The sequence below is a fragment of the Myripristis murdjan genome, chromosome 22, assembly GCF_902150065.1.
Source record: "Myripristis murdjan chromosome 22, fMyrMur1.1, whole genome shotgun sequence".
Lineage (NCBI taxonomy): Eukaryota > Metazoa > Chordata > Actinopteri > Holocentriformes > Holocentridae > Myripristis > Myripristis murdjan.
In genome coordinates, this window is record NC_044001.1 from 1,275,735 (window position 1) to 1,288,243 (window position 12,509).

Here is a 12,509-nt window from a genome sequence, read left to right on the forward strand (position 1 = left end):
TTCTGTTTCTTCTTAATGCTTGCAGGTGAGTTGACCCAGTCTGTTCAAACAAAACAACGAAAGTATCATATAAAAATAATAAAAAATAAATGAAATGTTAAATATTCAGATAATAAATGAAGAAAATATATAACTTCAAATAGACCAAATGTAAAAAAAAAAAAAAAAAATACATTATAATATATAAATAAGTCATATTAAAGCAATGCAAATTAGATGCAAATACGTAATAAACAATGAAAATTATATATAACAAAACTTGAAAATATGACAAAACTAAATGAATGATAAAAAAGGAAGCAGAATGCTGGACGTGCAGTTTTCACACAATAACAAAAACACACTGTAATTAGCTTCACAGTAACAGTGAGAATCACTTTATTTTCTACATATGAAACATGGCAGGAAATTGTCTTGGTGACGGTGAGAAAAAACAACAACAAGCATAAATCAGCAATGACAGCCTGACTTGTGAGGCGCTGAGTTCAGTCCACAGAAAACCATCATTCAAGACCAGAAAATGGGAAAATATGACCGACGACACGTTTTCAGATCCACTGCAAATCTAAAATGTGACAGAGGCTTCATGACTGCACTGTACAAATGACAGCATCCCTTCTAGCTGCTCTGCTCGGGATCATTTTGACTCATTTGAATTAATTAATGAACCATTAATGCAGTTCAAGTTACATCCAAACCCTCCTCTTTGTGCTATATCCATCCCATAGTTTGATTGGACCTTTTATATGAATTTAATAGCACTTTTACATTTCATGGCACTCCACTTTTGATTTCTTTTGCTTTGAATGCCTGCCGTCACGTTTTAGTTTTTTAATTTTTATGTATTTCTGCCTTTTGTGCACAGCATTTTGTGAGACCAGGGTGTTTGAAATGTGCTGTAGAAATGGACTTACTTAACTGCTTCAACTTCAACCAACACATCAACTTCCTCACCCACAGCCGTGGACACATCTTGGACCTGGTTTGTTCTATTGGTCTCCATATCCACAACATCTCCAGCACCGACCTCAACATCTCCGACCATCTGGCCATCCCAATGGTCATTGACATTCCCGCCGCGCCAACTCAAACAAGACCGCACAATAACCTTTCCAAAGTCCATCTGTCCGGCCTCTCTCTCCACCTGAATATCAAACACTCTCTCTGACCTCACCCTCCCTTTTAACCCAGCCCCCTTGGACCTTGTCAACATTTACAACAACACTCTTTATCAATCTTCTCTCAACAAAGCCTGCTCCACCTTCTACTTCAGCATCCTTCACTCTGGATCCTCCCACCCCCGCACCCTGTTTTCTACTATAAATAAACTCCTCAAACCCCAGGACAACATCTCGCCCTCATTCACGCTGGAGATATGCAACAACTTCCGATCATTCTTCCATTCCAAAATCAAAAACATCCATAACCAGTGTGCCACCTCTTCTGCCATCACCGCTGACCTGGAGCCTGCACCTCCCCCGCCCACTGACCACCACATTTCCTTCTTCTCACCCATAACCACAGCTGACCTCTCTGAACTACTCTCCGGCATGAAATCATCCACTTGTCCACTGGACCCCATCCCCTCGGCCCTTGTCAAAGCCTGTCTCACCTCTCTCGCCCCACTCATCACTGACACCATCAACTCCTCCCTTACCTCTGCACCGTTCCCCTGCCTCTTAAGCTTGCTGCCATTACTCCTCTCCTCAAAAAACCTGGCCTGGATCCCGGCAACCCCAACAACTTCAGACCCATCTCCAATCTCCCATTCCTTTCAAAAATACTGGAAAGAGGCATCGGAACCCCAAGTTAAGAAATTCCTCCTCTCCAACAACCTGTATGAAAAATTCCAATCTGGTTTCTGTACTCACCACAGCCCTGCTCAAAGTCACCAACGACCTCCTACTCTCCTCTGATTCCGACTCCCTCACCATTCTCCTCCTCCTCGACCTCAGTGCAGCTTTCGACACCATCAATCACTCCGTCCTCCTCCGTTGCCTGCAGTCCTTTGGCATCACCGATTCTGCGCTCTCCTGGTTCGCCTCCTACCTGTCAGACAGATTCCACTACATCTCCATCAATCACCACAAATCCCACATCACCCCAATCTCACACGGCGTCCCTCAAGGCTCGGTGCTCGGTCCCACTCTCTTCATCCTGTACATCCTCCCACTTGGTCACATCATCCGCCGCTATGGTTTACATTTCCACTGTTATGCCGATGATACCCAGCTGTACATCTCCACCAAAGCCATCACTCCCACCATTGCCTCCACCCTCACCGACTGTCTCACTGATATAAAAACCTGGATGAACAACAACTTCCTAAAACTCAACTGCAAGGAAACGGAAACCATCATCTTTGGCCCAAAATCCCTTCTCCCCTCCTCCCAGAACTTCTCACTCTCCATTGATGGTCACTCAGTCACTCCTTCCCCCCTGGCCTGAAACCTCGGCGTCATCATGGACCCCACCCTCTCCTTCAAGTCGCACATCAACCACGTCACCAAAACATCTGTTTTCCACCTCCGTCCCACCTTTTCCTCCTCAGCCGCTGAGACACTCATTCACGCCTTCATCACCTCCAAAAATTACAACACGTTCAGAACTCAGCTTGCCCGGCTGCTCGCCCACTCCCCGCTCCAGAGAACACATCACTCCCATCCTCCGTCACCTTCACTGGCTCCCCATACAGCAACACATCAACTTCAAGATCCTCCTCATCACCTACAAAGCTGTGAACAACCTCAACCCCTCATACCTGACTGATCTCCTACATCGTCACTCCCCCACTCACCGCCTCTGCTCAGCTGACGCCAACCTTCTCACCCCCATCACCAAGACCAAGTACCGCACCTTGTGGGACAGAACTTCTCCATCGCTGCCCCAACCCTCTGGGACTCCCTGCCCCTCAACATCCGGAACTCACTCACCTCATTTAAAACTCAACTCAAAACCCACCTCTTCAAGATCACCTAGACATCTGACCGTCACCCTACATCATCACCCCCCCCACAGACACACACACACACACTCCCACACCTTACTGCTTACTTGTCTTTTTCGTTTGGGTGTCTGCTTTTGTAAAGTGTCTTTGAGTACTCAGAAAAGCGCTATATAAATTTGATTTATTATTTTTATTATTATTATTATATAAATAATCTTTGCCTTGTCTAGCATTATCATACCAACAGGTCAGGTATCATATTTTTCAAAAGCTGGAGTTGTGAATCCTCTGATGTAAAACCCCAATAATGTCAGACTGAAGTTTTATTGGACCTTTTTATTTGACTTTGTCTTTAGTTCTTAAACAACAGAGATCATATTGGCAAACCTTTCCTCCATGTTCCTCCTTATTTTTCCAATTAACCCACACCAACTCAGCATCATACAGTGTTTTCATGGGAGCGCTGGCTGTGGCATTGCTGATTGATTTTTGTCATTGGACCAATCAATTAATTGACTAATTGTTGCAGCTCTAGTTTACAATCATGTTCATGAGTGGGGAAATATTGTATTATTACTAACTTACTGTGCTCATTAAGTGTCAGTGCAGCTTTTGGATTTTTACACTGAGTGTGTTTCAGTGTGAGGAGTTTGAACTGCTGTTAACAGGAAAACTGCTTTCATGTTTAATATCAATAACACTGAGAACCCAGTCAGAAAGCTTGTTGAGTCAGCAGAACCCGAACATGATGACATCACTGCTGACATCACAGCCAGGAACACCCACATGTTCCCCTCCGACCTTCATTCTCAAGGATCAAGGATGTCTTCCTGATCCTCCAGGGGCCGTTTGTCGTCCAGCCAGCAGCTCCACACAACCATCAGACACAAGCAGCAAATTCATACAACACAAAACACACACATGGACTTCAAAAGGCAATCAGATTTATTGTTGTTACATGCAAAGCTACCAAACAGCCACTGAAAATAGTCCAAATCAGGTTGAAGATGACAGTGCTAACTTACACAGTCAGCTGCTCTCTGAGGATTTAGCAGATTAATCAAAGTTATACTCAATTTGAAACCAACTCATATTTATTTTACTCCCCTTTTTAGTAAAATGACAGCAGTGAATTAAAATAATGTTGATTTTTTTTTGTAAGAACAATAGATCACCGAAGTCCAGGATCGTCTGCATGTTGAAGATGTTGAACGACAAACTATGAGGTTCTGATTTATTCTCTCAAATGGATGCATAGCCTTTAGTACATCAACTGTTGAGCTGAGTCTGTAAACAATGTCAGTTGAGATTTTGATTTGATTTATTTGATGCATCGAAAAGTAAAGATAAAATGCCATACCCTGCAACAAATACATAACACAACAAAGGTAAAGGATGACTTATTGACTTGTTTCCATTGTGTTCCTCTTTTCAAGGAAGACAAACACGGTACCCTGTGTCATCACATACACAGTGATATAATCAATACAGCCTTACTGACAGGCTACAATAAAATCATACATTTTAAAACATCAACACATCCTTAAAATCAGTTACATCCTAATACATATAAAATGACAAAGAAAAGCACCTATCATATCCATATGTATATACACATACATACACACACACACACACACACACACACACACACACACACACTCACACACACACACACACACACACACACACACACACACACACACACACACACACACACACACACACACACACTGTTTTCTACCATCAACCATTTGAATTCCTTTAAGTGGGAAGAGCCAGCGGGAGTCATGTGGCAAAGGCTCAACACCACCCTGACTGGTTCAGTTTGAGCTGTGTGAAGTTCATTTTTATTCCACTTGGGGGCGCTACTGCACCATGTAGTACAGGTGTAGTCAAAGTGAGGCTGAACTGAAAGTGGAACAACAACAAATGGGCCTTACTCAGCACAAATTTGATCTGCTGGAGCTGAAATGATCAAACTGGAGTTCCAGTGGAGAGAAACTCTAAGAACCCAGAATAAAAACAACAGAATCAACTGAACTCTTCACATCATCAAATAAGACAGACTCCATTTTTACCTGGAGTACAACCAGTTATAAGAAGAGTTTGTAATAATAGTTTTCTCATCATTTTTCAAAATATGTAATTTTTTGTCAATTTTCTGGTCATTTCTTGGTAATTTACACATCACATTTTCCCCATGTTTTAGAAAGAATTGAGTGAACTTGTTGAAGAAAGAATAGCAAAAAAGTTGAGGAACATTAATAAAGAATTCGAAAAAAAACTATCAGAAAAAATAAGAAATAAAACATTTTTAAAAACTAAATTCATAATGATAAAGGACAAATTTACGCATCAAATCAGTGATCATGATGATTGACTGAATTGGGGCAAAAAATGTCTTGATATAACTCAATATTTAGTTAACCAGGTGAAGACTCACTGAAATTCAAAATCTCTTCTGCAGGTGTGGTCCAGAGGGCTATTCCATGAAAGCAGCTAAAGAAAGCTGCGCTTACGTGTTATAGCCTGGCTTGAATTAGCGTCAACTTTCACTAAAGCCTCAACCCGTTCCACTAACGCGATTCAGCCGTGTCAGGTCAGCGCTAATTCTAGCCACGTTTGAACAAGCCTCAAGTGCGCGCGTTCACGGGGCACATAAGCAGCCCAGAGCAGTCGATTGTCGAAACGAAGATACAACTGTCTCAAAAGGAGGGGAAAAGGAGAGCCTCGACATTTTCAGCGGCGGAGCAGACACCGCTGATGGAACTGTATGAAGAATATAGATTATACAACACGTAGATCCGACCGAGCAATCTGATTGGTCAATCAGATGTTTAGAATGTGCTCAAATGAGCAATTGAGCACGGCTAGCCGTGCTCAAATGAAAAAAAAACCTCTTCACTGAAAATATTACTCCGCCCGGCAATGTTATTGCCCGAGTCTGTGTGGTTTCCATGGCAACAAGAAACGTTTCACTGAAAACCCGCATCAAAAGCCGCTGTCAACTTTGTTAGTCTACATATTGGACCGTTTTGTTGTCAATTTTGATTTATTTGGCGACCTAAGTTTGGATAAACGGCTGAACGGGGAAGACAATGGTTATTGAGCTGCAACTCATACAAGCCACTTTGATGGAACGGAACTCTCACTTAAATTAGCGAGGCTCATTGAAATAAGCCAGGCTATCCCGTTAGCCAGCTTGGTGGAATAGGCCCCTGGTCCCTACAGGGCAACATCAGCTCAACTGGAGCTCTTTGGTTTATTCAAAGTCCACTTGGGGGTCCAGAACATGAACAAGTTTGAAAACCTCTGGGCTAAATACTGAGAGAATTCACTTGAACAAATTAGAGCTTTGAGCTAAAACAAAATGAGTGAATTCATTTGAATGTTGAATGAATATTTTTTACTGTTTGTTGTTGTTTACTGTTGTTGTTATAGATGTCATCTATTTCTAACGGTGCTGTTCTACAGTCACATAGACCTTCACTGGTAAAATCTTCAGTGTTTCTCCAGTGTTAATGTATGGAAACAGCCTGTCAGTGAAAGTGTGTGTGAAGGTGTGTATGTGTGTGTTAGTATCAGGATCAGAGAATGTCAGCTGTCCTCTGTTCCAGTCCAGATGAACTCTGATCCTCTGGAGCTTCTTCTGAACTCGGAGTGGAGTGTCTGGACCTGATGGGGGGCGTGCTGAGAATTTACCTTCATAGAATGCTATTCTCCATGATCCAGATCGTCTGATTCCCTTCCTCTGGACAGACTCTTCTATCACACCCAGACTCCAGTCTGTACTGTCTCCAACCTCAACATCCCAGCTGTGAATCCCTGAGTTGAAGCCCTCAGATCCCAGGACAGCGCAGTGGAAGTCAAATCTCTCTGGATTGTCAGGAAGTTTCTGTCTCTCTCCTTCTCTCACACTGGTCAGATCTTCAGACAGGAGGAGGACTGGACTAGCAGTGTTGGGGTCCAGAACCACAGGAGTGTAGGAGACCACCTCCTTCATCTTGTCCCAGACGGTGAAGCTCAGGTTGCCCAGGTGTTTGGCCTCGTCTATCAGAGCTCCTGAGAGCAGCTGTGCATCCTCCAGCAGGGGGCGCTGGACTCTCTCCACTGTAGCCTTGTAGTTGTGCAGGAATGAGACGTCTTCAGCTCTCAGCTCCTTCTCTATGGCTCTGATTGTGTCTGAAAGGGCTGCTATCTCTCTGCTCAGAGCCTCCGTCTTCTCCTTCATCGTCCAACTCTTCTGCTCCTCTTCCTCCCTCAGAGCAGCGATCCTGGCCTCCTCTTCCTCTTGGAGAAACTGGTGAAGCTTCTTAAACTCCTCCTTAATCTGCCTCTCTGTGCGTTGGGCCTGGACCTTAATGTGCTCTGCTGTTGGATCACAGTTTCCTTTGACTTTATGAAAGAGCTTCAGTTTCTCCTGTAAGGGCTTCAGTGATTTCTGAAGTTCTTCTCTGTGATCCTGAGCAGCTTCGTCGATGGGTCTGAAGTTGTGGTCGGTGTGTTTGTTTGAATCTCGACAGACGAGACACACTGGCTGCTGATGGTCCAGACAGAAGAGCCTGAGTTTCTCAGAGTGCAGACTGCAGAGGAGCTCCGACCCTGCTGAAGCTCTCTGATCTCTCTCCAGTAAGAAGGCCTCACACAGGTTCTTCAGCACCAAGTTACGAGGTGGATGTTTCCTTGAAGATCTTCTCTGACAAACTGGACAGTCTTTTGTTGGTTTCTCTGTCCACCAGGTCTGCAGACAGGCTTTACAGAAGCTGTGGCTACATGACAGGAGCACAGGATCTTTAAAGACGTCATGGCAGACAGGACAGCAGAGATCCTCCTCTAATCTGGAAGCCATTTTGTCTCTGAGTGAAGAGAAAAGCTCACCAGGCAGACGGTTCAAACAGGAAGTGAGTCAGTCAGTCGTGGTAACACTCCCTGTTCTGGAACGTTTCCTAAAAGCTCATTTGACTCTGAGTCACTTTGAGTCGTGTTTTTTCTAAAACTCCTGTTCAGTGAGGAGCGAGGAGTGTTTCTAGTATTTCAAAGTTCCCTGAAAGTTAAGATAATATCAGATAAGATAATATAAGATAAGATAAAGTAAGATAAGATATATTTTATTGTCCCTGAAGGGAAATTTGACCTGAACATTCGTGCCTCACACAGCTGTAATCAACTTAAATAGAAAACATAGCCAACAACACAGAACAGTGGGAAACACAAGACACACTAATAAATTACATTCAACCAAATGAAAAGGTAATAAAATATTGTACATGCCTTTTGAGATGCCTTGTGAAAGTTACTTTCACTTTTGAGTCACTTTGAGTCGTGGCTTTTCTAAAACTGCTGTTCAGTGAGGAGTCAGCAGCAGGTTGGAGGTCCAGTGTTCCCAGTGTTCCCAGTGTTCCCAGTGTTCCCAGTATCCCTCCTGTAGTTGCTCCCTCAGTGGAAGTCGTGGGTTAACTCTGAAGCTGAATCTTATCGTCTGTCTCTCAGTTTGTGTGTGTGTGTTTTTGTGTGTGTGTGTGTGTTTGTGTGTGTGTTTTCCTGGTTTGTCAGTTGAGTCAGGGTGTGCGGAGCTTTGTCAGGGCATTTCTCCTAAACTCTCGCCTGTTTACTGTCAGAAACGAAGAAGCAGTTTCACAGCTTCACTCTCTTGTTGCTCTCTGGGTTTTGTCGTCTGATCAGCCTCAGAGTTTGATTTGTGTTGGAGGAACCTGTTTTCCTAATTAATGCTCTTGTATGATCATTGTGATCACACTAATGTCTCATATTGATTGTGGTAATGATTTATCAGTATTAAAATGATACATATTGAATCTCAACTGAGTTTTGCTCTCATGTGAAATACTTCATCCCTAAACCTGAAACCAGCTTAACTAATCAGATACACACTGACCTTTGAGACTTGAGAGCTAATTACTGTGCATTGTCAGTGCTGCTTCCTCTCCTGTAGGTGGCAGTGTTGCTCAGAAATCACTTGAAAAGCTCCTGTTGAAATTTATGAAATGAAATTTAAACTTCAAAATGACCGAATTAAAAAACATAATATGTTATAATATATATTTAAGTCATATTAAAGCAATACAAATAAAATGCAAATACGTAATAAACAATGCAAATAATATATAATAAAGCTTAAAAATCTGTGACAAAACTAAATGAAAAAAAGGAAGCAGAGTGCAGGACTTGCAGTTTTCACACAATAAAAAAAAACCACACTGTAATTTGCTTCACAGTAACAGTGAGAATCACTTTATTTTCTACATATGAAACATGAGCAGGAAATTGTCTTGGTGACGGTGAGAAAAAACAACAAGAAGCATAAATGGTTCAAAATGCTGCAGCTAGGGTCTTAACTAGAACAAGAAAATTTGATCATATTACTCCAATTCTTGCCTCCCTTCATTGGCTTCCTGTGCATATTAGATCTGACTTTAAGGTGCTTCTGTTAACCTACAAAATCTTAAATGGGTTTGCCCCATCTTATCTTTCAGATCTCCTTAAACCCTGTATTCCGCTCTCAAAATGCGGGGCTGCTTTGCTTACCTAGGATTAAGAAGAAGTCAGCAGGTGGCCGGGCCTTTTCCTATCGTGCCCCGCTGCTATGGAATAACCTCCCTGCTGACGTCAGGCAATCTGAATCTGCTGATTCTTTCAAATCTAGATTAAAAACTCATCTCTTCAGCCTAACTTATGGCTGACAGGTAGTGGTACGGTGGGCTGGTTCTCTGTCTCAATGAAGTAACCCAAGCACTCACCTGCCGACGAGATTATTGATCTCATGGAGCTAATTATCGATTAGTCTTCTGCAGATAATTAATGTTCCACCTTTGTCTCTGTGTGAGTGTGTGTGAATGGTTGATGTGTGTTTGTCCGAGTGCGTGTTCTGTCTATTTTAGATCCAGGTCGTCGTGGTGTAGGTGGCTGTGTGGCCCGGGTCCCTGGCTGCTCTGGTGCATCTGGGTTCCCTTGGCGTCATCATCCCTCATCCACCACCTATCTATCCTCATACATTTTATTGTTTGTTATCTGTGTTTACAACATCTATTGCACATCTGTCCGTCCTGGGGAGGGATCCCTCCTCTGTTGCTCCCCTGAGGTTTCTTCCTATTTTTCTCCCTGTTAAAGGGGTTTTTTAGGGAGTTGTTCCTCATCTGATGTGAGGGTCTAAGGACAGAGGATGTTGTATTTTTCTGTAAAGCCCTTTGGGACAAATTTGTAATTTGTGATTCTGGGCTATACAAATAAATAAAATTGAAATTGAATTGAAATCAGCAATGACAACCTGACTTGTGAGGCGCTGAGTTCAGTCCACAGAAAACATCATTTAACACCCAAAAATGGGAAAATATGACCGATGACACGTTTTCAGATCCACTGCAAATCTAAAATGCGACGGAGGCTTCATGACTGCACTGGACAAATGACAGCATCTCTTCTAGCTGCTCCACTCGGGATCATTTTGACTTATTTGAATTAATTAATGAACCATTAATGCAGTTAAAGTTACATCCAAACCCTCCTCATTCTGCTATATCCATCCCATAGTTTGATTGGACCTTTTAAATGAATTTAATAGCACTTTTACATTTCATGGCTCTCCACTTTTGATTTCTTTTGCTTCCAATGCCTGCCGTCACGTTTTAGTTTTGTAATTGAAACTGGTCGCTGTTTTGTCTTTATTATCTTGTATTTTTATGTATTTCTGCCTTTTGTGCACAGCATTTTATGAGACCGTGGTGTTTAAAATGTGCTGTAGAAATGGACTTACTTAACTGCTTCAACTTCACCCAACACATCAACTTCCTCACCCAGAGCCGTGGACACATCTTGGACCTGGTTTGTTCTACTGGCCTCCATATCCACAACATCTCCAGCACCGAACTCACCATCTCCAACCATCTGGCCATCCCAATGGTCATTGACATTCCCACCGCGCCAACTCAAACAAGACCGCACAATAACCTTTCCAAAGTCCATCTGTCCGGCCTCTCTCTCCACCTGAATATCAAACACTCTCTCTGACCTCACCCTCCCTTCTAACCCAGCCCCCTTGGACCTTGCCAACATTTACAACAACACGCTGTATCAATCTTCTCTCAACAAAGCCCGCTCCACCTTCTACTTCAGCATCCTTCACTCTGGATCCTCCCACCCCCGCACCCTGTTTTCTACTATAAATAAACTCCTCAAACCCCAGGACAACATCTCACCCTCATTCACGCTGGAGATATGCAACAACTTCCTATCATTCTTCCATTCCAAAATCGAAAACATCCATAACCAGTGAGCCACCTCTTCTGCCATCACCCCTGACCTGGAGCCTGCACCTCCCCCGCCCACTGACCACCGCATTCCCTTCTTCTCACCCATAACCACAGCTGACCTCTCTGAACTACTCTCCGGCATGAAATCATCCACTTGCCCACTGGACCCCGTCCCCTCAGCCCTTGTCAAAGCCTGTCTCACCTCTCTCGCCCCACTCATCACTGACACCATCAACTCCTCCCTTACCTCTGGCACCATTCCCCTGCCTCTTAAGCTTGCTGCCATTACTCCTCTCCTTAAAAAACCTGGCCTGGACCCCGACAACCCCAACAACTTCAGACCCATCTCCAATCTCCCATTCCTTTCAAAAATACTGGAAAGAGCCGTCGCAACCCAACTTAAGAAATTCCTCCTCTCCAACAATCTGTTTGAAAAATTCCAATCTGGTTTCCGTACTCACCACAGCCCTGCGCAAAGTCACCAACGACCTCCTACTCTCCTCTGATTCCGACTCCCTCACCATTCTCCTCCTCCTCGACCTCAGTGCAGCTTTCGACACCATCAATCACTCCGTCCTCCTCCGTCGCCTGCAGTCCTTTGGCATCACCGATTCTGCACTCTCCTGGTTCGCCTCCTACCTGTCAGACAGATTCCACTACATCTCCATCAATCACCACACATCCCAAATCACCCCAATCTCACACGGAGTCCCTCAAGGCTCGGTGCTCGGTCCCACTCTCTTCATCCTGTACATCCTCCCACTTGGTCACATCATCCACCGCTATGGTTTACATTTCCACTGTTATGCCGACGATACCCAGATGTACATCTCCACCAAAGCCATCACTCCCACCATTGTCTCCACCCTCACCGACTGTCTCACTGACATAAAAACCTGGATGAACAACAACTTCCTAAAATTCAACTGCAAGAAAACGGAAACCATCATCTTTGGCCCAAAATCCCTCCTCCCCTCCTCCCAGAATTTCTCACTCTCCATCGATGGTCACTCAGTCACTCCTTCCCCCCTGGCCCGAAACCTCGGCATCATCATGGACCCCACCTTCTCCTTCAAGTCACACATTAACCACATCACCAAAACATTTTTCTTCCACCTCCGCAACATTGCACGCCTCCGTCCCACCCTTTCTTCTTCAGCCGCTGAAACACTCATCCACGCCTTCACCACCTCCAGACTAGATTAATAATAATAATAATAATAAAACTTTATTTGTATAGCACCTTTCATACAAGAACTGCAGCTCAAAGTGCTTCACAATAAAAAGAAGAACAT

At 43.7% G+C, this 12,509-nt stretch overlaps 1 protein-coding gene across 1 annotated transcript; it reads right to left on the minus strand.

Moving 5' to 3' along the window:
- Positions 1–6,174: 6,174 nt before the first annotated feature.
- On the minus strand, positions 6,175–7,799 carry LOC115380787 (E3 ubiquitin-protein ligase TRIM39-like). The gene is made up of 2 exons (XM_030081994.1): positions 6,653–7,799; positions 6,175–6,619 (listed from the first exon to the last, which is right to left on the minus strand). Exons 1-2 carry the CDS (start codon positions 7,797–7,799, stop codon positions 6,405–6,407), a joined length of 1,362 nt encoding a protein of 453 aa, XP_029937854.1. The 3' UTR covers positions 6,175–6,404.
- Between the last annotated feature and the right edge of the window lie 4,710 nt (positions 7,800–12,509).